This window comes from Homalodisca vitripennis, chromosome 8 (assembly GCF_021130785.1).
Source record: "Homalodisca vitripennis isolate AUS2020 chromosome 8, UT_GWSS_2.1, whole genome shotgun sequence".
NCBI lineage: Eukaryota > Metazoa > Arthropoda > Insecta > Hemiptera > Cicadellidae > Homalodisca > Homalodisca vitripennis.
The window spans coordinates 22,340,732-22,364,693 of NC_060214.1; the positions used below are offsets into that span (position 1 = coordinate 22,340,732).

The window sequence follows — 23,962 nt, forward strand, 5'->3', positions numbered from 1 at the left end:
ATCTGATCTCTTTTTCAGGTAAATAACTAACCTAACACATAATTAAAAACTAGGTTAAAATAAACAAATCATACCAGAGCGTTGTGACACGCCTGAGTCAGGAATCACAACGACCATGTTGTGTGTCAACTTCGCTAACTCTACAACATGCACTTAACAAAAAAAAAAAAAAAAAAAAAAAAAAAAAAAACTGAACACAACGCTAATTATTAAAACAGAACTACAGAATACAGGTCACAATACGTCTGCATTCGTCGCCCAACCGCCTACGATGGTATGATTTGTTTATTTTAACCTAGTTTTTAATTGTGTTAGGTTAGTTCTTTACCTGAAGAAGAGATCAGATTGCAGATCTCGAAACGTAGTGTTACTGATTTTTTGTTTCACTGAACAATGGCGAATGTCCGGAAATCCTGTTTCCTTCAAGAATATTAGGTTAAGCAAAAATTTATAAATTAACACAATGCTCTTTACAATTTCAGACTCTTCGTATACCTAACTAAACAAAATAATAATTTTTAAAACAATAAATTGAAAGGGTTTTGTATAATAAGTTAACAAACTTTGTCAATTAGGGATTTGAACTCACCAACTATGTTATTGATCACATTTACCTCCTGCTTAAATAAATTCAAAAGTCTTAAGGTTTTAAAAAATGAAAAATTATAGCGTTGGACTGTGTTACATCTGGGGACAAAAATATACTTTCTTAGGTATTAAGAACATACGGATAAATAATACACCACCAGTTAATTTATTTTCGAATTACTTTTTGCTCTTGAGGTGCATCGAAAATACTTTCTTCTATTTGCGCATAAACAACATACAAATTGTATAAAGACACTAATTAAAACTCACCTGACTATAGGTTAACTGTAATACACGTAAATCCAACAATACGTAAGGATGTTATGATCACAGTTCAACAATGCAGTGTTATAATCAGCTGATTAGAGCAGCTACAATTAAAACAGCTGATTGTTGTGTGCTCAACTTTAAAAATCTCCCTTATCTATCAACCAATTTTCTTAAATTTGATATCGCTGGATTTTAATTAAATTGTCTAACTAACGTGTAATGACTGTGATTTTTATTATCATACGTCGTTTTTAATATATTTATGCTTACAGATTTTAGGAAGCCGTCGTTTTGAAAATAAACCTTCTAATAAATTAAAATTGTTTCTGTAATTAAGACTTCAAGATGCAAAAGTACATGCTAAATTTTCAACTTATTACAACAAGTTGTTCTCGCATTAAAAATAGTTAGTTAAGCGAAAAAACAAAATGGCGGCTATATTGGGTAATTATTTAGTTTTTAAAAGTTTTAATAAGATTTTGGTTTGCTTTTGGTCCAGAAATAACACATGAAAATTTTGGTACAGAGTTCTCGGACACTCTGTATAATACAACTAAGTATTATGCATATTGTCTATTTAGTTTGTAAGGTTCGGAGTAGTGGCTAAGTCTATGATACTGAATTTATCCCATTCAAACACAATTGTTTTACGGAATAATTGTAAGATAAAAATTTATTAGTAATAAATGTTTTACAAATTTTAACATAGTTTGTTTAAGCTTAGGAAATTGTGGGTTTTAAACTTTGTCTAATTACTTTTTGTTGCGAAGACATCTTATTTTATAAAGACATTCGAATATAAACATAAACATGATTAATAAAATACTTAGCCTGTAAAAAGCTTTTAAAAGAAATTGTGATAACTGGAAGGAGTTATTATAGAGCATCCCACCATCTAAGTTCTGAGCAAGTATTAATCTTTTTTTAACAAAGATATTACACTGAAACATAGAATTCTCATGTCAAAACAATGTTATAAATTGACAAAGGTGAAATATTTAACCCATGTAAATGAACCTTTAAATAAAACTCTTGTGGTAGGTTTTAGAAGGTTTTTAATTACCTTGGCGGCTAAATTTTTGTATTTAATTGTATATGTGTTATGTAGTTAAAAACATATGACAATTTTGCTTCAATTACTTATTTACTTCATTTATCTTAACATACAAGTACCTGATGATGAATTCGTTGAAATCGAAATCTACATTGTACAAAATAAAATCTATCAGAAAGTGTTAAGAGGTTTATTAATATCTATAATATATTTATAAATATATTTTAACCAAAAGTGAGGTCATTATAAGAACATATAATTATAGTAATAATACTGTAACTGAAATCAAACACATCTTGTCAATTGTTAGATATACAACACGTAAAGACAAACAGAACAAATATGCGTTACTGTGTTTGTTTGGATCCTAGGATTTATACCAACAAGTCCTGTGAGTCCCTAAACACCAGGTTTGTACTTACGGACAGTAGCACATGTGAGAGGGGCAGTTCTGGGGGTAGTTGAGACAGTTGGTCTGGCACCAGTCGGAGATGCCGGGAAGTCGCCTGAACAGGGGCGTAGCAACGCATACCGTCTCCCTGGGCACAAAATTCAACAGTGGTAAGACAAAAATATTTACAGAAAATTAATGTTTATGGATAGAAATAGCAGATTCATATATTTATACCAGTGTATAGGCTGCTATAATTAATGGTATATTTAGATTAATATTTAAGGAAATATAACAAATCTGGGATTAAAAATATTATTATCTATATATATAAAAATGAAACTGTTCGTGTGTAACAGCATCACTCACAAACGGCTGGACGGATTCGCCTAATTTTTTTTTTTAATTTGTTCGTCTTGATCTGTAGAAGGTTATAGGATACTTTTTATCCCTTTCCCGATTCAGGATTCCGCCCCACTGGTTACAGAAATACCCGTAAGAAATGCATTGCAGCAAACATATGTTATTAAGTGAAAGAGTCTTTTCAAATTTTTAATCAGCTGTTCTTTGTAAACATATATAATGCGACAAAAAATATATTTATATATAATTTAATTACTACACTTATAGTTTTAAAGCATAGTAATATATATAAATGAATGTTTGTGGGTTTCTCCTTTATAGACTCAGAAACTATTGGACCGATCACTATGAAAATTTGTATTTATTTGTATTTTTCTATGTAGAAGGTTTATATGCAATGCCCATTGATGTAACTCACCACCAGGCTGTACTGCAAGATATAAAAGTTATCAAAGCGCCTGCACATTATAAACTGCAATTACGACACAGTTACGTATATTAAATAGCCAAACACTATTTGAAGGCAAAGAAATATACGGGCAAAGCTTAAGAGACGCGTGCGAAGCCGCGGGAAACAGCTAGTTATAAACAAAATGTGTTACTTTAAGGAGATTTCCGCCTAGGAAAATGACCCCCAGTTCGCCTGTTGCAAAAACTACTTTTTCATTGTGTTTTCAAAGATTTTTTAGTAATCTAGTGGAAAATGTGTACACATATTTTTATTATTTTTTTAACAAAATCAAAATACCTGCTGTTTACAAAGACTTGTATGACTTTTATTGTTTTCTACAATTTTCGATTGTTTTGTTTAAGGGGGCTGGCCCAGTAAAAAAAATTTTTTTTGAAATTTTTTTTAATATTTTTTAATTTTTTTCTTGTTTATTTACAATTAATTTGATGTAAATATCATGGGCATACGATTTTTTTTGGCTGAGTTACAGGTAAAAGTGTAATCGTACGTCAGACAAGACTTTGTTTTGATTCTATTTTCCAGTCATTCATACCAACAAGCAGTTGCTTCAAACAGTCTTGGGACTTTTAAACATAAAAACACTATCCCCAAAGCCATCATGCTGGAGATAAAACCAATATTTGTAGACCTAACAATGCCAAACCTCCTCCTAAGTTGTCTTATGGGAAAAACACAGAACTCTAACGAAAGTTTCAACAGTATTTTGTGGTCACTGTGTCCTAAAAAAGGATTTGCAGGAAGGGATATTGTGGAAATAGCTGCTCATGAAGCTTTCCTGATATTTAATGAAGGGAATAATGCAAAGTCAAAAGTGCTAGACCACTTGAAAATCAAACCCGGAAAACACTTCAACAGCTGCATGAAGACTTTTGACGTTCGACGAGTGCGCGACGGAAATAAAAGAACTATGTTGGCAAGTCTGGAAGAAAGGAGAGCAAGGCTTATAATAGAAAAGGAAAGTCAAGACCAGACAAGGAAAAGGAAGGTGTTTCTTATGCTGCTGGAGAATTTTAGAGTACCATTTTAGTAAATTTATCAATAAAATATGTTTGTTTACGATTTCCCGAAACATTGTTTTTTCCTATTATTTACATCATAACTCCAAAAGTATTAGAGCAATCTTCACCAAATTTTCACCAGATCTTCATTTTAGCTGTGTGTAAATGGCTTGAACTAAAATTAAAAAGTATTTCTTATATTCCAAGCCTATTACCTTCTAAAAACTCAATTTTTTTGGTAAAACTACTTTAAAATTCAGTAATTTGTTTTATTTGTACATTTTTTATATATTTTTAGTTCAGGCCAAGAAGAAACTATTGCCTAGGAAGATACATTTTGTGACATTTTATTTTGTGAAAATTATCTCATAAGGTAGATTATTTATCATGTTAAAACCATTAGATTAAAGATTTTTTTTTTGCAAAAAAAAACAAAAATTAAAAAAAATAATAAATTTTATATTTACAATTTTGTTTTTTTTTTAATGTGTATAAAAAGTCTATTTTGATTTAACCTGAAAGTTTCAAACAAATTGGGCAATATTTGACTGAGTACAAAATTGTTTTCCAAAACCATGCAAAAGTGATTGCGATACTGGGCCAGCCCCCTTAAAAATTAGTGCCAAAATAAAAAAAACTAATATTTGTTTTGTTTGATTAAGCAGTTATCGATTCTTTTCACATCAATACGTCTACCCGATCTAGCGTAGGAGCTGGCGCTTTCGTCAGCAAGATTTTCAGTGAATCTTCTATCCAGGAGGGTTTACTTCTGGCTGGTTTATACCTTCCAGTTGAACCCACTGGACACAGCGTAAAACCGATGTGTCACTTAAATCAGGACAACCTTATGGATGTCTAGGAGCGGCACATCACTAACCGCGAATGTTGAGATTCTGGGTTACAAGGGCAATTCGATAGGTCTAGTCTACTGCGGGAGATGACTGTTGGAGTTCGTTCCCTAAGAGTTTTTGCCAGCCCCAACATAACGTCGTGCCACCCCCTGCCTGCTTTGACTGTAGAGGCTGGTCCAGACCTGGCTTCCCCTTCTTTCGAGGGGACATGACTTGAGATTAATGGTACAATAGGCAGGTCTTCTTAAAATGAAGGTGATTTATATTTGGTGGGCCCCGCTTGAAGGACAAAATTCAACATAAAAACATTTAATACGGTCAAAGACCGTTGTCTATCCACCGAACGTAAAATTTTTACTACGGGGCGAGGGTATGAAAATCTCTGTTAAAGACATTATTATCACATAAATATGTTAATTTACGACGATGAGTTGACAGGTCACGTGGACGCCTCTGAGTCCGGTACAGGTCTGATCCTGCTCAGTCGCCTGCCGCTTTTGATTTGGATGCGTCCAAGAGCCAATTTGCATTTTAAAAGCAAACAAACAGATTTTCGTGAAATAGACAGAAGAGGTCTTCTAAAAAAGAAATCGATTGTTAGCCGAAATAATTTTGGTGGAGGTCGAGTTTTGTTACGCTTTCACGCTAAAACTATGTTTCTTGATAGGAAAACAAACAAAATAAACAATCGAACAAAAAATACAAAACACGAAGTAAATTACAATGGTCATAATTATAAACATTTTTATGTATTTTCTTGCTCATGAAAACAAGGCGTTGGAAATATAGTCCACTCCAACCAGCAGTGGTTTTATAAACGTGCAACGCCTACTAAATTGCATGAAAAGCTTATATAAGAAAAAATGTCTAACTTTTACTACGCAATTAAAAACAGTTATGATACCTATTTAAACTGCCCTTTACTTAAGTAGGCTTCTCAGATCTGTGTATGTATATATATTCTTGTTCGGGAGAGAGGCAAAATCAGCTTTGAAAAAAAAAAACAAAACACCAAAACCGGAGTAATTAAAATGGTCCTAAATATATATTTTAACACATTTTCTTGATCGTGGGAAGAAGGCAAACTTAACATTGGCGAAGAAATATAATTTATTCGAACCAGAAGTGCTCATACAGGTGGAAACCCTACGAAATCGTTTGCGAAGCCGCGGATAACTGCTAGTACAAACTACGTTTGTGTTTTGGGCTTACAAAGTTAGCACTAGATACTTCTGCGAAATACAAACTTAATCTCAAAGCGCTTGTTGGAAATTGTGAGAGGTATTCAAGGGCATACAATTTTTGGCATAATATGTTGGCAAACAATTTTACTGACATCCTCACTTAGATATTGGAAGCAGGAGACCTTTCCCGGAAGGATTTCCAGTGTACTCTGTACTGACCTGATGACTGCAGGGAAAGGTAGCTGAGGCGCACGACTCATGAGTCTCAGCAGGAAGGGGTTGTCCGGCTGACTGCTGACGAACTGCGGAGGCAGCCCCAGCGTGCTGGTGACGATGCTGATATCCGCGCAGTTCCTGAAGGTCTCGGGTCGGCCACATCCCACCGCCTCAGTCCCGTTGGCGCACCGACCCCACATGTTACCTGCGGTCGACAGACAAAATTACGACAAGGGGTAGGAGCAACTATCGACTACAAAACTTCAGAACAACAGCTTTTGCTCAGCTCCCAAAACAAGCGATTTCAGGCTAATCAATGGGCTGGCTTCCTAAAACGGATAAAAGCATTCCTTCACTCTCAACTCTCGCTGAATCCAGTTGTTATTTGGTGTTATATATAATATATTTTAAATTGTGTAAAGAATAAAAGTTTCTCGTGGTCTTATGTGGCGTTGCCTCCTCATCAGTATTACTTTTTATAATTTTTCATTCATAACATGAGTAGAATACATATTGTGCAAGAGTCCAAGTTTATCTTTTATCAGGAATACAATCTTTTGAATCACGTTTGTAAGACGTCAAATCGTGCATAAGCGCACGTGCTGTTCAGCTGTAGTTATATTTGTTGATAAAACTACCAGAATATAATTTTTTACATAATTTAAGGTCTTCAGATTGCGAAGTCTTTAGTGAAAAAACACAATTTTGATGAAATTACACTAGTAATTCTGTTACAGAATAATTAGAACAATTATTATTTGTGTGCTGTTTGCCTTCATGGTCGTTGGTTCCTAGGGCTAATATCGTCCGGGGCTGGGATAAACTCGGCGTCCTTCCCCCAAAAACATAAACAAAACCCAAAAATAATGACATTGTAACTTAAATAATTATTTACATTACATAAATTAAATTCTTGTTTCTATTGGTTATGAAGACCTGAAGTTCCATAGTAAGGAAGTTCCATATACTAGGTACTGAAGACGTCTAGATAAAGGAAACACAACGACTAAGGATTACAAGATACTATATCATGTTTGAAGGCTTCTGGTAAAAATTGTTTCAAATCACCGGGTGAATCAAGAGATCAGTGATCTGGAGGTCCGTAGACGCTAAGTGATTCTGGTAATACGCAAGATACTAGTGGAGCCATTGGTGGGTTATTCTAGACGCTTTGTCTTTTACGCCAGAGGATTTAGATGAAAGGTTGCCCCAGTGGTAATGCACATTCAGAAACTAAAAATCTCAATGATCTTATGCATCAGTGCTTGGAGATTTCAAAAGTCCAAGTCTGGTATGAACTAAGACGGAAGTCTGACAACTGGCTAACACATAACTGGTCTAGAATCGTGACCAGTGTGCCAAAATGTCTTGGACTTTGCACGAGATGTACCTGCCAAAAGGTCTTGGACTTTACACGAAATATACCTGCCGAAAGGACTTGGACTTTGCACGAGATGTACCTGCAAAAAGGTCTTGGACTTGGCACGGGATGTACCTGCCAAAAGCGTCTTGGACTTTGCACTAGGTATACCTGCTAAAAGGTGTTGGACTTTGCACGAGATGTACCTGCCAAGAGGTCTTGACTTTGCACGAGATGTGCTTGCCAAAAGGTCCTGGACTTTGCACAACATGTACCTGCCAAAAGGTCTTGAACTTTGCACAACATGTACCTGCCAAAAGGTCATGAACTTTGCAAGAGGTGTACCTGCTAAAAATGTTGGACTTTGCACGAGACGTACCTGCCAAAAAGGTCTTGGACTTTGCACTAGGTATACCTGCTAAAAGGTGTTTGACTTTGCACGAGATGTACCTGCCAAAAGGTCTTGGACTTTGCACGAGATGTACCTGCCAAAAGCGTCTTGGACTTTGCACTAGGTATACCTGCTAAAAGGTGTTGGACTTTGCACGAGATGTACCTGCCAAGAGGTCTTGGACTTTGCAAGAGATGTACCTGCCAAAAGGTCTTGGACTTTGCAAGAGGTGTACCTGTGTAGTAGGTCCACTGCAGTACGCACTGAGAGCAGGTTATGTAGGGAGGCAGTCGCACTTTGTACTTGAAGATCTCCTTCTTCTTGGTGTTCTCCGGGATCAGGAACCTCACCTCCCTCGTCCCTGACACGTACAGGGGGAACCTGGATAGCAGGGACACGTTTTATATCAAAAACATAACAATTTTATTGATTGTACATAACTTAACCATGGTGGGAATGGTTGATTTAATGTGGACGATGAGTTTATCTCCAGTTCACCTTCCTCGTAATGCAGCGTCTGGAATCTGATGCTGTTACAGACTTGACTCCTGGAATCTGGAGGCATGTTCGTCTAAAGAGATCGAAACATAGTAGTTTCCCCATCAAAGAGTCGGATGCTTCATCGTGCTTTAGAGGTCGTGCTAATAACGTCGTAGTGCATTCAATTGTGCACATGATGAGACAATAAAATGCCAATTCATCAGGATTACAGTATAATTTGTAATCCATGTATCTCTGAGGGCGAAACGATGTAAATTGTTCGTTTTGAGCTTCTTCGTCATCGACTGTTTTTTGATCTCTTCAGACGATAGCTTCAGATTCCAGGAGTGAAGTCTGTAACAGCATTCAAGTCCAGATGATGCACTACGAGGAAGATAAACTGGAGCTAAACTCGTCATTCATACTGAATGACTAGTTTACATTTTTACATTGTGCTGCAATGAACTCGAATATTGAAGCAGGACAGGATGATACTAAAATTGCATTTATACTTTGATATTAAACATATTAAGTCAGATATTTTCCAAACGTTTGTGTTTTTTTGTCTTCAAAGAATATATATTCATAAATATAATGTTTTCAAAATAAATATTCATGCATTAAATCAGACTTTCTCATTATAAAAAAGCATTTTCTAAAAATTGTGTAGTTGCCTATCTGTAAATCGGTCTATGCGATAACCCTTGATAAAAAGATAATAGGAAGTATAAAACTTAGTACTTAGGGTCCTCCTTGTTAAAAAAATCTATTGATTTTGGGATCGAAAGGCAAAGGTCAGCAAAGTCTCAGACCGGAAAAAGTTACTACTGAGGAAAAAGTTACAGACAGTTCAGTGAAGACTTTCGTTACAATCTGTGGAAGTCCTCTATACTCTATTGTATCCGGTTTATCTGAAAAAATCTTTTACGAATATAAAGTCATATTAAATTAAAAGAATAACCAACCAAATTTAATATTTGGATACTAACTAATACAATATGTTGTATAATGTTAAATAATGCTACGGTTTTGGAAAGATAACTTAACTTAATCCAATTCTCATAGGATGGATTTCAATACTCGAAATGTAAAATAATTAAATATATTTGAAACATACAACTGTGACAAGTGATCTGAAAACTTGTGTCAATAACAAGAGATTAATTTGTAAAATAAATACAGTATAAATTTTGTTGTTGGTTTGATGTAATGTGTTAATTAATTTACCGTACTTAAGAAAAACGTAAAAAAATAAATAAAACTTATTAATTTCGTTTAATTTCTAATGATATTAAACATGTATTTCTACTAGAGTGGATTCAGAAAATTTTACGACATGAACGTTTTATTAAAGTATTAATATTGAAATAAACAACGAACACTTTGTAAAAATTATGTTTCCTACAAAATAAAATACATCCAATAATCATATTTTTTTAATCTCCTAACTATTACAAATTTAAGGCTTTGATAATATTTTATTTCCTTCAGAGGCTCTTACATCTCCTTAAAAATATTTTACCAAGATGACAAGTTGACACATAATTTTTGAAATATATAATTTGGTTTAAGTGAGTTAAAAAAACGCGCTTGCACTCTGTTGAATGAACCATTTCAACTTAATATAATTTTAAAAATCTTTAAAGATTTTTAATATAAAGCTTACATGAATTTAAATATTTGTTATAAGTATAAAATAAAGATGCTATTAAAACAATTATTTTAATAAATGTTCTATGAATAGATACCACGTTAGAAATTATTCACGGTTATAATAATATTGTTTACTGAACAATAGATTAAATCTTTGTAAAGCTGAAGTTTGCAAATTTATGAGTAGTAGTAAATAATAAAAAAATGCAGGGTGGTACACAGAGTCACAAAAATAAATTATTTTAAAAGATTGACCCACAATATAAACTCTCAATTAGTTTTATTGCTTTAAAATTTATATAAATTGTGTTTATAATATTACTAAGTGCATTCACCTATTGCCGTACTGTGTTGCCTTTTTCACTGCTGATCAGAAGCGCCTTCATTCTGACAAGGCAATTAGCATTACAGTAGTGATAAGTTTTGGTATCGTATGGATGAGGGAGAACAGTAATTATGTTAGGTCAGGCTGTTAATATTTTGTAATTTATAAAATCAATGTTATACTGTCGGAAAGAAGAATTTATTAATAAGTAAATCTATGGAGTATAAAGTAGGATAAAATTAAAGGATAATCCAAAACGTAATTGAATAGTTGAAAAATAAATCAAAACATACCCATTTTTTATATAACCGCCATATTTCATCTGTATAATAAATATCTTAGTACGTAAAACTGATAATTTAATCATAAGTAAAGACTTGTTTATGAATAATTAAATATTCATGATTATTTAGCTAAAATAAACAAAAATAACAACAAAAAACATATATTAAAATGTTAAATTCGTTAAAATTTGTGCAACATAATACATAATGAATGCATTATAAGTAATAAATTATAAATATTCTAATCAAAGACATGTAAATGATTGATTAATTCAACACTTTCTCTTGCTATAATTCCAAACTCAATTCCTAAACCTTAGCTGACAAGGACACCTTGTTGGTCTTTTATAGTTATTGGCTGAGCTTCAGCGAAGACTTATCACTCTTGGGGCTAAAAGTAATTTCTTTATGTCTGTCTGTCCGTACGATATCTCGAAACCGAATTGAACTATATTGTGCATGAATTTTCATTTCTATATGAGAAACACTGAGTTCGATGATGGTGCATGTCATTCCATGTGATTTGGCTGAGCGTTAGTGAATATTTTTACATTGGACATTGGGTAACCATGATAGTGGTAACGAGAAAATAGCAGAATATATACAAACCCAATACTCCGATAAGACATTAAACATATGACATATTAACACTGACTTTCCCAAAACATAAATCGTCATTGTTTAGTGACTTGCAGTGTAGATTTTTCTTATTAAAACTTATATAAAATCCAATTTAAGGGTCAAAAGTCTGCATGAACCATGTGGTAAAATATTTCAGCAAAGGGGTTTCTTCTGCGAACAAAATAATCTTTCATGAAACTTCATTCTTACATAGATGAGAACAAATTCTATGATGGTACATGTTCAACCATAGAATTGGGCTAAGCGTCGCCCAATTCGACGAGTCGTTGAAGTAATCTTGAGAATAGAATGAGTTGTAGATATGAAATTTAAAGTCCATTTATTAATTACACTAAGATTTTTAACTAATCTTGGATACAAGACTAATAGTTAAATTACAATTAACGTCTTTCATTGTTTTATTAAATCACTTTCACAATACTGCACATATGTGACAAACAGTGGTAGTTTTAAATACCTGGTAGGCTGAAGCTCACAAATGATTGAATTGAAAAAAAATGATCATGAATAAAAAAGCTGATTAATGTTATTTTATATTCAAAACAGCAATAAATATTTATATAATGGCCATTGAAAAGAAGATAAAAACCCTAATTTTTAATTCCTTGTAAATTCAATTGTGTTTTATGTTGCCTATCAATTTTGGAAGATTTAAGAACTCTTGGTAATATGAACAGCAATTAATGGATTATGATACATGGAAAAGTGGAGAAAAAAATTATAATTGTGTCCACAAAATTTGACCACAATCTCACTCACACTTGCGCTTTGTAATGACTTATAAAAACTGTCCAAAATTTAAATATGAATGATCCAAAGAGTTTTTACCGTTTGAAATTCATCGATATCTGCTCAACAGTGGAAATAATCTCAGTGATAACAGAATTTCTCGGAAACCCCCAGCTGCAGTTTTATCGGATATCTGGAGTCGGGCGGAGTGTTGTGGTGGAACCAATAAACGAACATAGCATAAGTTTCTACAAACAAAAATACCAGAATCCTCTTCGTCTCGTGAGTTCATATTGTCCTAACGGCTTTTTACTTTTCAGACAAGGTCAGCCTAACGGACCAGTTCTGGATGTTTACAACTATTCATTATGCACACTACGCAACTCAGGCCATTAAAATGCCAGAAAATTGTATTCGCACCTCTTTTATGCACAATTTTTGACACCTCCATTTACTCTTTTTCCATCCATAACTAACATCTACCTTATGAAGCAGGATTTTCCGGACATTTGCCATCGTTCAGTGATACAAAGAATCAGTAACACTACCGTTCCGAGATCTGCAGTCATCACTCTTCTTCAGGTAAATAACTAACCTATAATTACAAAGTAGGGTAAAAAAGTTTGCCTCTAGTCAGTCGTAGGTGGTTGGTCGACGAATGCAGACCTATTGTGACCTACGCCCTGTAGTTCAGTTCTAATAATTAGTGTTGTATTTAGTTAGTGAAGTTCATACACAACACGGTGTTAATTCAAAAGACATTTTTCATTCTTCCAGATTAAATTTATTTAAAGGCGCTTTCGCCGGTTAAGGCATCATCAGTTAGATCACTTTAAGCGATTTAAAAATAAATTTAATGTGGAAGAATGAAAAATGTCTTTTGAATTAAAACCTACTCACTACCATCAAGAATACAAAGCAGAAAACACAACATGGTGGTTGTGATTCCTGACTTATGCGTGTCACAACGCTCTGGTATGATGTGTTTAGTTTAACCTAGTTTTTAATTATGTGTTAGGTTAGTTATTTACCTGAAGAAGAGATCAGATTGCAGATCTCGAAACGTAGTGTTACTGACTTTTTGTATCACTGAACGATGGCAAATGTCTGGAAAAATCCTGTTTCCTTCAATTACCGCCCATCGTCAAAAACAAACTTCAAACAAAGAATCTACTTAATACTGTGTTAAGCTCCATTTCAGCTTCCGCTTAGAGCAGCGTCTGAAATCTGATTAAATCTGAATAGATCCATAAAAAGTCGACGACTTAGACATCCGAAACGAGCTCCTTGCATCATTTCAACACCAGAGCCTATAAAAAAATCTCAGTGTGGAAATAGAGCCTCAATATTCACTCTGAATCAATCCTCTCCACCAGAAGATGCAGCTGCAGACATTCATCATCAATCTGGATGCATCCATCATTTTTTATGGATAATCTGAAGTTCTAGACATAAATTTTGCATTACATTATTTCAAGCTAGACTCAGATGATTATTTGGATTTGTTTGTGGGATTACAAAATTTTATTGCCCAAACTGGGATTCGAACCCGGACCCCTGGGGTGATGAGCTGAGACGCTAACCGCTCAACCACCAAGGACGGAAAAAATGAAATGAAATGAATGTCTTTATTGAATACAACGTAAAACATATTCAATTGGCGAGATTAGGACTATTAAGTCCTCTCTTACACCTAACCATAAATTAATAAACTATACTATTACTGTAAAACAAGAGCCACAATAAAGTTTGCTATTTTACATTCCATAATTATAATCTCTATTTATATAAAGTAATAAAATGAAATAAAGGTTCTCTATGAAACTAAAAATAAATAAATAGAATAAAACTTGCAAGGAAATTAACAGACATTCACCCATCACCATTCATACAAAGCCATCGTCCCATACCCTATGCCACGATATCGTCAACCCGACCAGGCCCTAAACATATGGTCCCTAAGCACCCCCCGAAACCGTTCCCGACTACGAATACCTCTGATACGATCCGGGAGATTATTCCAGATTCGACAAGCAGAGACTGTGAATGATTTACTGTAAATAGAGGATCTATGAACAGGAATAGATAACAGAGAGGCTCCACGTCGAGTATTCCAATTGCTTGTTTCAGAAATGAAAGAAAAGCGTTGAGACAGATAGGAGGGGGAATAATCGTTTACAAAATAGAAAGTGACATGCTAAGAATATGGAACTGACGGAGTAGATTCAACTTTAACAGATGTAACTGATTGATGGAGGGTGTTATATGGTCATATCGTCTAAGGTTGAAGATAAAGCGAACACAATAATTTTGAGCACGTTGTAATCTGTCCGAAAGCTCAACCGTCATGTCATTTATAACTTCGCTACAGTAATTGAAATGGCAGAAAATCAGGGTCTTTATTTTCTTACTTTCAAATTCAAGGGTAAATAAATAGCAAATTGCTTAAGACTATGAATACCAGCAAACGGACGGACGGTAGATCTGGGAATTTTAAATCTCTTGACTCCAGTAACAAATGGTCCACGATTGGACATTCAGATGTCACTTCTGATGCGTATTTATAGCAATTGGCTGTGATCAAATTGGACGTAGAATACCCTACTCTGGAATTACCTGTCGAAGCATGACTGGGTGGCTTCATATCTGGGGTTGTTGTTGGGGCAGAGGAACATCTCGAACCTCCCCCAATGATTGGCTGTCAACTCGACCTCCACGTCTATCTCCTGCAAAATTTACAATGATAACACTTCTCTTAAATATTGTTTCCTAAGAAATTAATTCTGATCAATGCGATGTTTGCTTAGTATTGCTAAAGAAAGTAAACTGCGCTGACAAATGCCCACGAGATATTGTTAACTTAATGAAGTTAAGTGATTGCTTTAAAAATATTTACCTAATGTAAAAATTGTATTTCATATAGCATTTTCCTAAGTTTCCAAAAATATTAAATAATCTTGAATAATTTCTATGCCCATAAAAACAGCCACTTTTGACTCAAGACCAACAATATGGTGAAACAAATGATGATGCACATTTCCCCTTAAAATAAAAAAGGTCACTAAAATTCCATTGATAAAATCTAAGTATTTTTTGCCTCAAGGTTGAATAAAGTACACACAAATATCTCTTAAACATGGTTAAAAACAATCCAAACTAGACGATTCACCAGACACCATAATATGAGCCTGACGGAGGTTAGTACCTGAAGCAATAAACAGATTGCGCTAGTGTTGCAGCATATGCAACAAGTTGTAGTTCTAGGTTTGGCCACAGGATAGCGTCGTGTCCCAGTGAGACTTGTGTGTTATGTTTTACATAGTTTCTTTACATGCTTTTATACAACACTTTCCTAAGTTTCCTTCAATTTTAAATAATTTTTGAATAATTTCTATGACCAAAACAATCCCACTTTTGTCTCAAGGCCAATAATATGGTGAAACAAATGATGACGCACATTTCCCCTTTAAACTACAAAAGGTCACTAAAATCCCCTTGATGAAAATCCAGGTATTTTTGCATCAAGCTACACTTGGTTGAATAAAGTATACACACATATCTGCAAAACATGGTTAAAAACAATCCAAACTAGACTACTCACCAGACAGCAAAAATACGATCCTGACAGAGGTTAGTACCTGGACCAATTAACAGAATACGCTAGTGTTGCAGCATATGCGTTAAGTTGTAGTAGTACTAGGTCTGGCCACAGGATAGCGTCGTGCTCTAATGAAACTTGTGTGTTAAATTTGTTATATGATTTCGTTGTACACAACACGCATTTCAGTCCCTAAAAATAGTTTTTACTGAGTTGTTTGCCCAATAAAAAGACCTCTTTCAAAAAAATAAATAAATTAAACTTCGGACTGGAACGCTGTAAATTACGGTAACGAAGCACCACGCCATCTGTCAAGTTGCCCACGTACTACGTGTGGAGCGCGAACTCCAGTACTCTAGTGGGAGTCTATAATTGATACCTATAAATCCCTGTAGGTGTCGCTTATGACACATTATCGCTTCATTGCCCTCACATATAGGCTGTCTGTAATATTATACGCTGTTAGCTTCTGGTACACCCACGGACGCTTTTAGTTCTCGCTAATAGTTTCGTTATTCTCTTTTTGTCTTCATAGCGGTTGCGTGAGCTCACTTTAACCGCAATTTACTAAAATTTGTGTGCTGGAAATTGAAAACAAACGAGCGTTTGATCGGATTTAAATTAAAGTAATAACAGTAGAGTTAAAATAATTATACCCAAATATGATGCTTTGATCGTTATCTTCATTTTTTAATACATCATCAGCCGTGTTCGAAACAGAACTTTCCGCCAGTTAAATTAGCAAGTGTAATAAATTTGATAACATTTCACTCCTATTCATTGTTAAAGACTATCCCGTAATCTAATGATGGCCAACCCTTACCAAGAAAGTAGCCCGGAAAAATTATGGGGGGGGCTCCAGACAACTGATATTTTCCCGTAGTAGACAGAGTGTAAAGCCCCATTTTGTTCCTTAAAAAGTTCTTGACCGTTTTTTTGTTGAGAACGATCTTTCAGCAGTATGTGCCAGTAATACTGAATTATTTAAATAATAATATTTTACTAAAAAAGTGAAAATTTAGAGAGGGGAAGGGTTTGAACCCCTTAGACCCCTTCGCTGACTACGTTTTTGATCCCTACAGATAAGATTGGATGGATGCGAATTTATAAATATAAAGACCTAATCGTAGTTTCAAATTTATGAAGACTAAGAAAGTTAAAATAACTTCCTTTTAACGTTTAAACGTATCCAATATTTTTCATCAAACACTCCATTTCCTAAACTTCATCTATAAACCTTTCTGGTTTAATAGATTTCAATTATGAATCTTATGAACCTGTCAGTATCAGGTTTCTTTTAGACATAACCTAGCTATGGTGGGAAGGGTTGGTTTAATGTGAATGTTGAGTTTACCTCCAGTTCATCTTCCTCTTAGTGCAGCGTCCTAGAATCTGAAGAGCGTCATATTTGTTGAAGAGATCCAAAAAAGTTGGCGACGAAGAAATCATACTTAATAAAGCACTTCCCACCATTGCTACGTTATATGAAAAATTCCCCTTGTCATCTTCTTTGTTTGAAGTTTTGCTTTTGGACGATGGAAAAATTGTGAAGGAAACAGGATTTTTCCGGACATTTGCCATCGTTCAGTGATACAAAAATCAGTAACACTACGTTTGCGAGATCTGCAATCTGATCTCTTCTTTAGATAAACAACACAGTGTTTTTTCCGGACATTTGGCATCGTTCAGTGAAACAAGAAAACAGTAACACTAAGTTTCGAGATCTGCAATCTGATCTCTTCTTCAGGTAAAGAACTAACCTAATACATAATTACAAACTAGGTTAAAATAAACAAACCTAGGTTAAAATAAATTAAAGGTTTTGTTTATTTTAACCTAGTTTGTAATTATGTATTAGGTTAGTTCTTTACCTTGAAGAAGAGATCAGATTACAGATCTCGAAACGTAGTGTTACTGTTTTCTTGTTTCACTGAACGATGGCAAATGTGCGGAAAAATCCTGTTTCCTTCACAATCCTTCCATCGTCAAAAATAACCTTCAAACAAAGAACACAGTGTTGTGTGTAGTTTTTTTATTGAGTGCATGTTTTAGAGTTAGTAAAGTTTCACGTAAAATGGAGGTTGTGATTCCTGACTTACGCGTGTCACAACGCTCTGTCGGGTATGATATGTTTATTTCAACCTAGTTTGTAATTATGTGTTAGGTTAGTTATTTACCCGAAGAAGAGATCAGATTTCAGGTCTCGAAACGTAGTGTTACTGATTTTTGTACCAATTAACGATGACAAATGTCAGGAAAAAAACCCTGTTTCCTTCATGTCACCTTTTCTTCAACTCATTCTCCACCATACCCTACCTGACCGGCGCTGTAGTGCCTGCCGATGATCCCCTTGGCGTACTGCCCACCAGCCTCGTGAGGTCGAGGGTCCTGGATCCCGAAGGAGTCGCCACACACCCCACACCTTCCATCGTTCTGTTCGTACTGCACTGCACATACAAATTTTAGTTGCTATGAATCTTTCCACAACACGGTTTGGGCAGAACATGCATGCAGTCTGCGATTACCTTTGATTATAGAAGTTGACGTAAGAATAATGGTATTTTATTGGAACAGCTATTAGAACTTATGCAATAAAACCAACCTGCGTAGCCTCCACAGAAGAGTTCGTTATCGTTGTAGTTGACGGGGTTGGGGAAGCCGAATCTCCACATGCTGTTTCGAGCGGGAGGGTCCATCAGGCGACCGTGCCCTGACACTCTCACCATCTGCAACAATAGTCAGACCCTGATTCCATCCTTGCTACCCCAACTTAAAGACTACACAAAACTGCAAAGGAAAGGTAAGAAGCGCGGTTATTTGAAAAGGAAACAATCAGCTCGTCGACCGGCGAGCTGATAAGCGGGTAAATAGGTCACTGGTTATCTCCTCGGATACTGATAAGTCCGTAGATATCAAAATATCATCGCTCAGTCCAGTAGTCTGCTCACAACTGTCGTTTAAAGTGCGTCCAGTGAAAATCGTGTGTGCCGGGAAAATCATCAGTGCAAAGATTGAGCAGCGTGTTAAACTTGAAAAATCAGCTACCGAGTGTTTGACTATGTTGAATGAAGTGTTCGGTAACTCCACTATGTCGCGGGTGCGTGTTTTTGAATAGCAGAAACGGTTACGTGAAGAAGGCCCAGAAGAGTTTTGAAGTTGCTCTCAAAAGATGACTTCCAGCTGTGCTTCAACCAGTGGAAAATGCGAATTCAGCCGTTTATTGAAAGAGGAGGAGAGTTCTTTGGAGGGAATAAATGCGAGGTAACGTAAAAGTTCACCATTTTTACTTTAAAAAAGTCTTGATTTCAAACAGGCGAACCTATTAATTAGAATTAGTAATATATAATGGAGACTGAAGAACTTTCATCGCGTTTGAACCAAAGGCAAAAAAGCTACGACAACATTAGTGATTTAAATCGTCATGTTGGCGGCAATGTCTGGTTAGGCGAGAATTGTTGGTAGCCTGGGGTGATCGATGCAAATGCCCGATAAAGTTGCCATCGTCCGTTATCGACTTCCAATCTCACAGTCGATCGGTGGCTTCTACATCTACGTCGCTACAGGTACTCGTATATAACAAGATCAGCCATGAATTGTTTTTGGTGCTTTTATTTGTGCTAAATCTAAGGAAAGAAAGTTGAATACGTTAAGAATAGAATAGGATGGAACACAATAAAGACCAGTGGCGTATCTACAATTTTCGTGGAAGAGACTCAAATTCATAATCCAATTTTCATAGTACATATTAGTGGAGTATTCATGTATGGGGGCCAAATCCATTCAACCTAAAAAGTAATTTTTCTTTGAGGGGAGGGAAAGGGAAAGATGTGAAATATACATTATTTAGTATTTATTTAATTCTACATTGTTTGAATGAAATATTCCAGGTTTAGTATATCCAGGAGAGACCTGCCTCGGATATCTTCTTTTACGAGTCCTTAAAATTTGGAAGATTAGAAGACGTTGAGGGGTGCCATGTTTCTCCTTGTTTGACTAAATATTCTGTGTTCTTCGACCTGCTTTCTCCGGGAATATTTTACAGCTCACTTTGATATTTTGTAATCTATAAGTTAAAGAATGTTTTCTTAATATACGAAACATTGTATTCGCAATATAAGATTGATTTTTCATTTCTGTCTATTATTTTATTTTTTCAGATATTATTACAACTATTCAAATAGGGCGGTTTCCTTTTTAATTTCGATGTTCAGAAAAATACTAGGGCAAATACTGTAAATAATAATAGAATATTTTAATAACTAAAATTAAATATTGAAAGTGTCAATACTTTATGAAATTCTATACTTTCTACATTCGTGGTGTTCTGTTTTATGAAAGAGTGATTCCTAAACATTTTCCTATACAAAATAGCGGGCCCTTTCAGGTTAAATACTGATATTATTTCAACAGCCGCTTTTTCTATTAATAAAACTTGTGAGGTGTGGTTTACTGCATTATATTCTAACGATAAAGACATTAAAATTATATGCATACTAACCTATGCTTGCATTTTAGATTTTCAAGATGCTTCCCACGGACCGTTCCCCAATGTGGTGTATGACATTGTGTTCGTAGATTTAATCATTTATTGTTTAAATATAGTAAGTTGTTTCCAGACATTTACACACTCAGTATAACGCTCTGTAAACTGTAAAATTCACAAAACAATAGCGTTGTAAAAGAATACAAGGCCACGTAGCGTCGCCCTGAGAACCGAACGTCAAATTAAACCAAACCCAGTTTGAGGTTATACGTCAGTAGTAGTGGTCCTCTATGTTTACAACGTCAGGTAGGCGTTAAAACACACAAAGTACGGTACCTACCATGTTATGTAACTCACGGGCTCGTATCCTTGACAAACAAAACGGTCCTGTTGAACTTGCAGATCCTGTTGTAATTAATCGACACAGCGATACAGACGTGTGAGGTTAGGTTATGGCGCTGCCGTAGGGCGCAGTTCCCGCCAAATTGTATGATTAACCGCCCACACGCACGCGCACCCACCGGCCACCGTAATTTGCTGCTATCGTGGCGCGGATCTGGAGCAAGATTAAAAGTTGGTTGAATTGTTAAACTCTGCAAAGAAAAGAACATGCTTCGACTATTAACGGTTTTTATTAACCACCTACAAAACTGACGTTCAAAGTGTTTTTCAGTTTATTTTGCTTATTTTTACTCAAATTACCATTACCATGTACATTAGTACTAATTAAATCCATCATACTTTTTGCAGGTTCGTGTATTAAATTTGTTTAATCACAACAACCACAACAAACTGTGAAATGATCACTACAAAATAATTGTATTGTTTTAGAAAATAATTTTACTATAAAAATTATTATTAATATTTAGTTAAACATTCTTATGCTTACTTGCACGTATATAAATTCAATACGTAAATACACTCATATATATTCGTATACAGTTAAGTAACTTTGATCGAGTTTGAGCTAATTCAGATAGACATACCTGGCTGAATATTTAATTTAATTCAAAAGCTAATGTAATTGATTATAACTTATTAGAACAATAAGTTAATTTCTTCGTTAAGATAGAATATGTTCACAGTTTATTTCATAATTACCTGAACAGTTAAATACAAAGATGGCGTGTGTTTAGGAAAGAAACTATCTCGCCAAGAAGTTACGACTCGTTTACAACGTTCCATCATTAACTGGGACATTAAAAATCGGAAAACACGCCGTTAATGATCGGTAAGCACGCTGGAAATTGTAGATTCTATCGTTAAGAGTGCTATGGTTTTATGAAGAAAACAGTAGAGCTAATATCAATTAATGATTTTATATATGAGATAACCGATGGTGTTAGGAAAACATTTTCTTATACAACTTGGTCACAGTAAGAGAGAAAATAGATCAGGAATTAAATAAAGGAACTATCCATGATTAGGTATTTCTTGGGTGAAAATATAAACAAAAGGAATGACTTCAAGACTGAAATCGCAATTCACCATACGACGTAAAGTATGAGCTCGGAATGTTGATATAGAAGGGAGGTCAGGTGTAGAAGGTGTCAACGTCTTCTCGAGTGTCTTCAGCCCGAGGCGAGGGTGTGTCTCGGCTGTCCTTGAGTTGACCTTGGACTTCACTCTCACACTGCTAGCATTCGACAATCAAGCGCACTACATTCTTAGGGAATAATTCCTGTGGCAGATGGTGGGAAAAAGTTGAATATCCTCTTGGAGAACGCGCAATTTAGAAATTATCACTACGGCTATGTCCTAACTGAACGTTTTCTTGTTTCCAGACCCTTTACAACTCAGAGAGAGGACCCATCACGCTTCCAGCACAGAATGATTGATCAAACCTTAGCCGGACCAAATTGATCAACCTTGGCTAAAATTTGACGGAGTTAAGGGACACGCCCAGGTCTAATATCAATCAAACTTGATGAAGTCATTTGATCAATTATCACATCTGTAATAAACTATTTGATCAATCATGACCAATAAGTTTGGTACTTTTTATTCATACCTGAACAATATTGAAAAAGATTGATTTTGCATTTAATTTTAGCGACCTTGATCAATATTGACTTAGCTCAGTCTTTAACAAAGCTGGTCGAAATTGATTGTATGATACCAAGATTGATCAAGGTTTTAATCAAATTTCGATTTAAAAAATTTTTATTTGAATTGATACATAGGTACCTCTAACAATAACAACATCATAAAGACACTGCTGCACTATATAATGTTAAAACCCTTCCTAAAATTTTGCATCATTCATGTTTTGATTTCTTTAAGATCATCTTTGACTCCGTTGCAATAGTTCAAGGTTCATAGTGAAATTAAGCTCTGTGAGTGAAATATTATGTTCAGTTGATAAATTCTCTGTTATTTAGCTAATTAATCTTTACGGTTTGTCTTCTGAGGCGGATAAAACTTAATGGTTCACTATTAATAAAAGTATTTATGACTTAAGACTGGATACAAGTTACTCACAAATACGATGTAGTTAATTTTAAAGGATCAGAAACCTAGTATCGTATACGTTTAAAAGAGGAGCAATGATACTATGCCGGAATGGAAGGCCTCAAGTTTGTATTCGTGAATCTATTTTCTAAACCTACATGCATGAATCTACAGATGAATTTGACATAACGATAGTATATTTACGATGAACTTTAGTTGTGTTGGAATTACAGAACAATTCGCTTACGATGAAATCCCTTCAGGAGGATTTACTGGCAAGAGTTGGTGACCATGAGGTTTTTCTGAAGAAACGATCTCTAGCGTGTTGGTGTATTCGTGACTGCAAATACGGCTCTTGCTGGTCCAACAAAGTGGATGACTTGGAGAGCAGAGGACGGGCGGTTACTGAGAGACCAGGAGCCGCAAAAGTCAAGGTCTGACAAGTTGCCGACACGCCCGCCGAGGTCCGGGGCTGGACCTCAACCTCATCTCGACGGAATGGTCCTCAGATCAAACATTCCATTCCTTGGTTCATATATTTAGTTGATGATATTGGTTAGTCCGTTAAGGAAATATCCAGGCTGTGCGTTGAAGTAATTGTTGACAGCAGATCTTTTGTGGAATTTGGGTGTGATTTGGCGACATCTGATTCTTAAAAAAGGGATCATAACTAATGCTTTATTCAAATTCAAATCTTTTAGTACCGTGAACAATATACGTTATATGGTAAAAGTCAGAGTCAGCACCATGTCACATTCACACATACAATTTTTGCACTCATTCACTCCAGTCACTCGCCAATTTACACCATTTTTAACGTCAGGATCTGTTTTCAAAATCGGTGGTCTCCCAGTTACATTCCAAAAACTCGCCAACATTATAAAATGCCATTGACACTAAAAAGCGTTTAAGACGGGTTTAAAGATTTAGGCGTTGGTGCATTTTTAATGTAAGCTGTTGATAAAACGGATACCTGCTTGCGAAGGCAAGTTCATAAACCACCGTTCTGTGTTTTCCAGAACTGTAGTTGTCTCTGCCTCTTGTCTCATATCCGTACACGTTACGGCCCCTCATCAGGGTACATTTGGACATACAGAATGAAACTGTACAGACAGGGCAGAGTCGACAGTTGCAATTTTTTGAAGGCTGGTCGGCACGAATCTCTAAAATTCATGTTTG

At 35.2% G+C, this 23,962-nt stretch overlaps 1 protein-coding gene across 2 annotated transcripts in view; it reads right to left on the bottom strand.

Moving 5' to 3' along the window:
* The window catches only part of LOC124367421, a 62,293-nt gene that overhangs the window by 1,475 nt on the left and 36,856 nt on the right, over window positions 1-23,962 (bottom strand). The window contains exons 1-7 of one of the 2 annotated variants that reach the window (XM_046824225.1): window positions 20,673-20,690; window positions 18,452-18,575; window positions 18,166-18,296; window positions 14,868-14,977; window positions 8,374-8,519; window positions 6,391-6,592; window positions 2,335-2,451 (exon numbers count right to left, since the gene is read on the bottom strand). In XM_046824225.1, the coding sequence (XP_046680181.1) occupies window positions 2,335-2,451; window positions 6,391-6,592; window positions 8,374-8,519; window positions 14,868-14,977; window positions 18,166-18,296; window positions 18,452-18,575; window positions 20,673-20,675 (833 nt within the window). In that variant the 5' untranslated portion in view covers window positions 20,676-20,690. Of the gene's footprint in view, window positions 1-2,334; window positions 2,452-6,390; window positions 6,593-8,373; window positions 8,520-14,867; window positions 14,978-18,165; window positions 18,297-18,451; window positions 18,576-20,672; window positions 20,691-23,962 lie in introns of those variants that run through there. The other variant, XM_046824224.1, reaches the window with a different exon arrangement.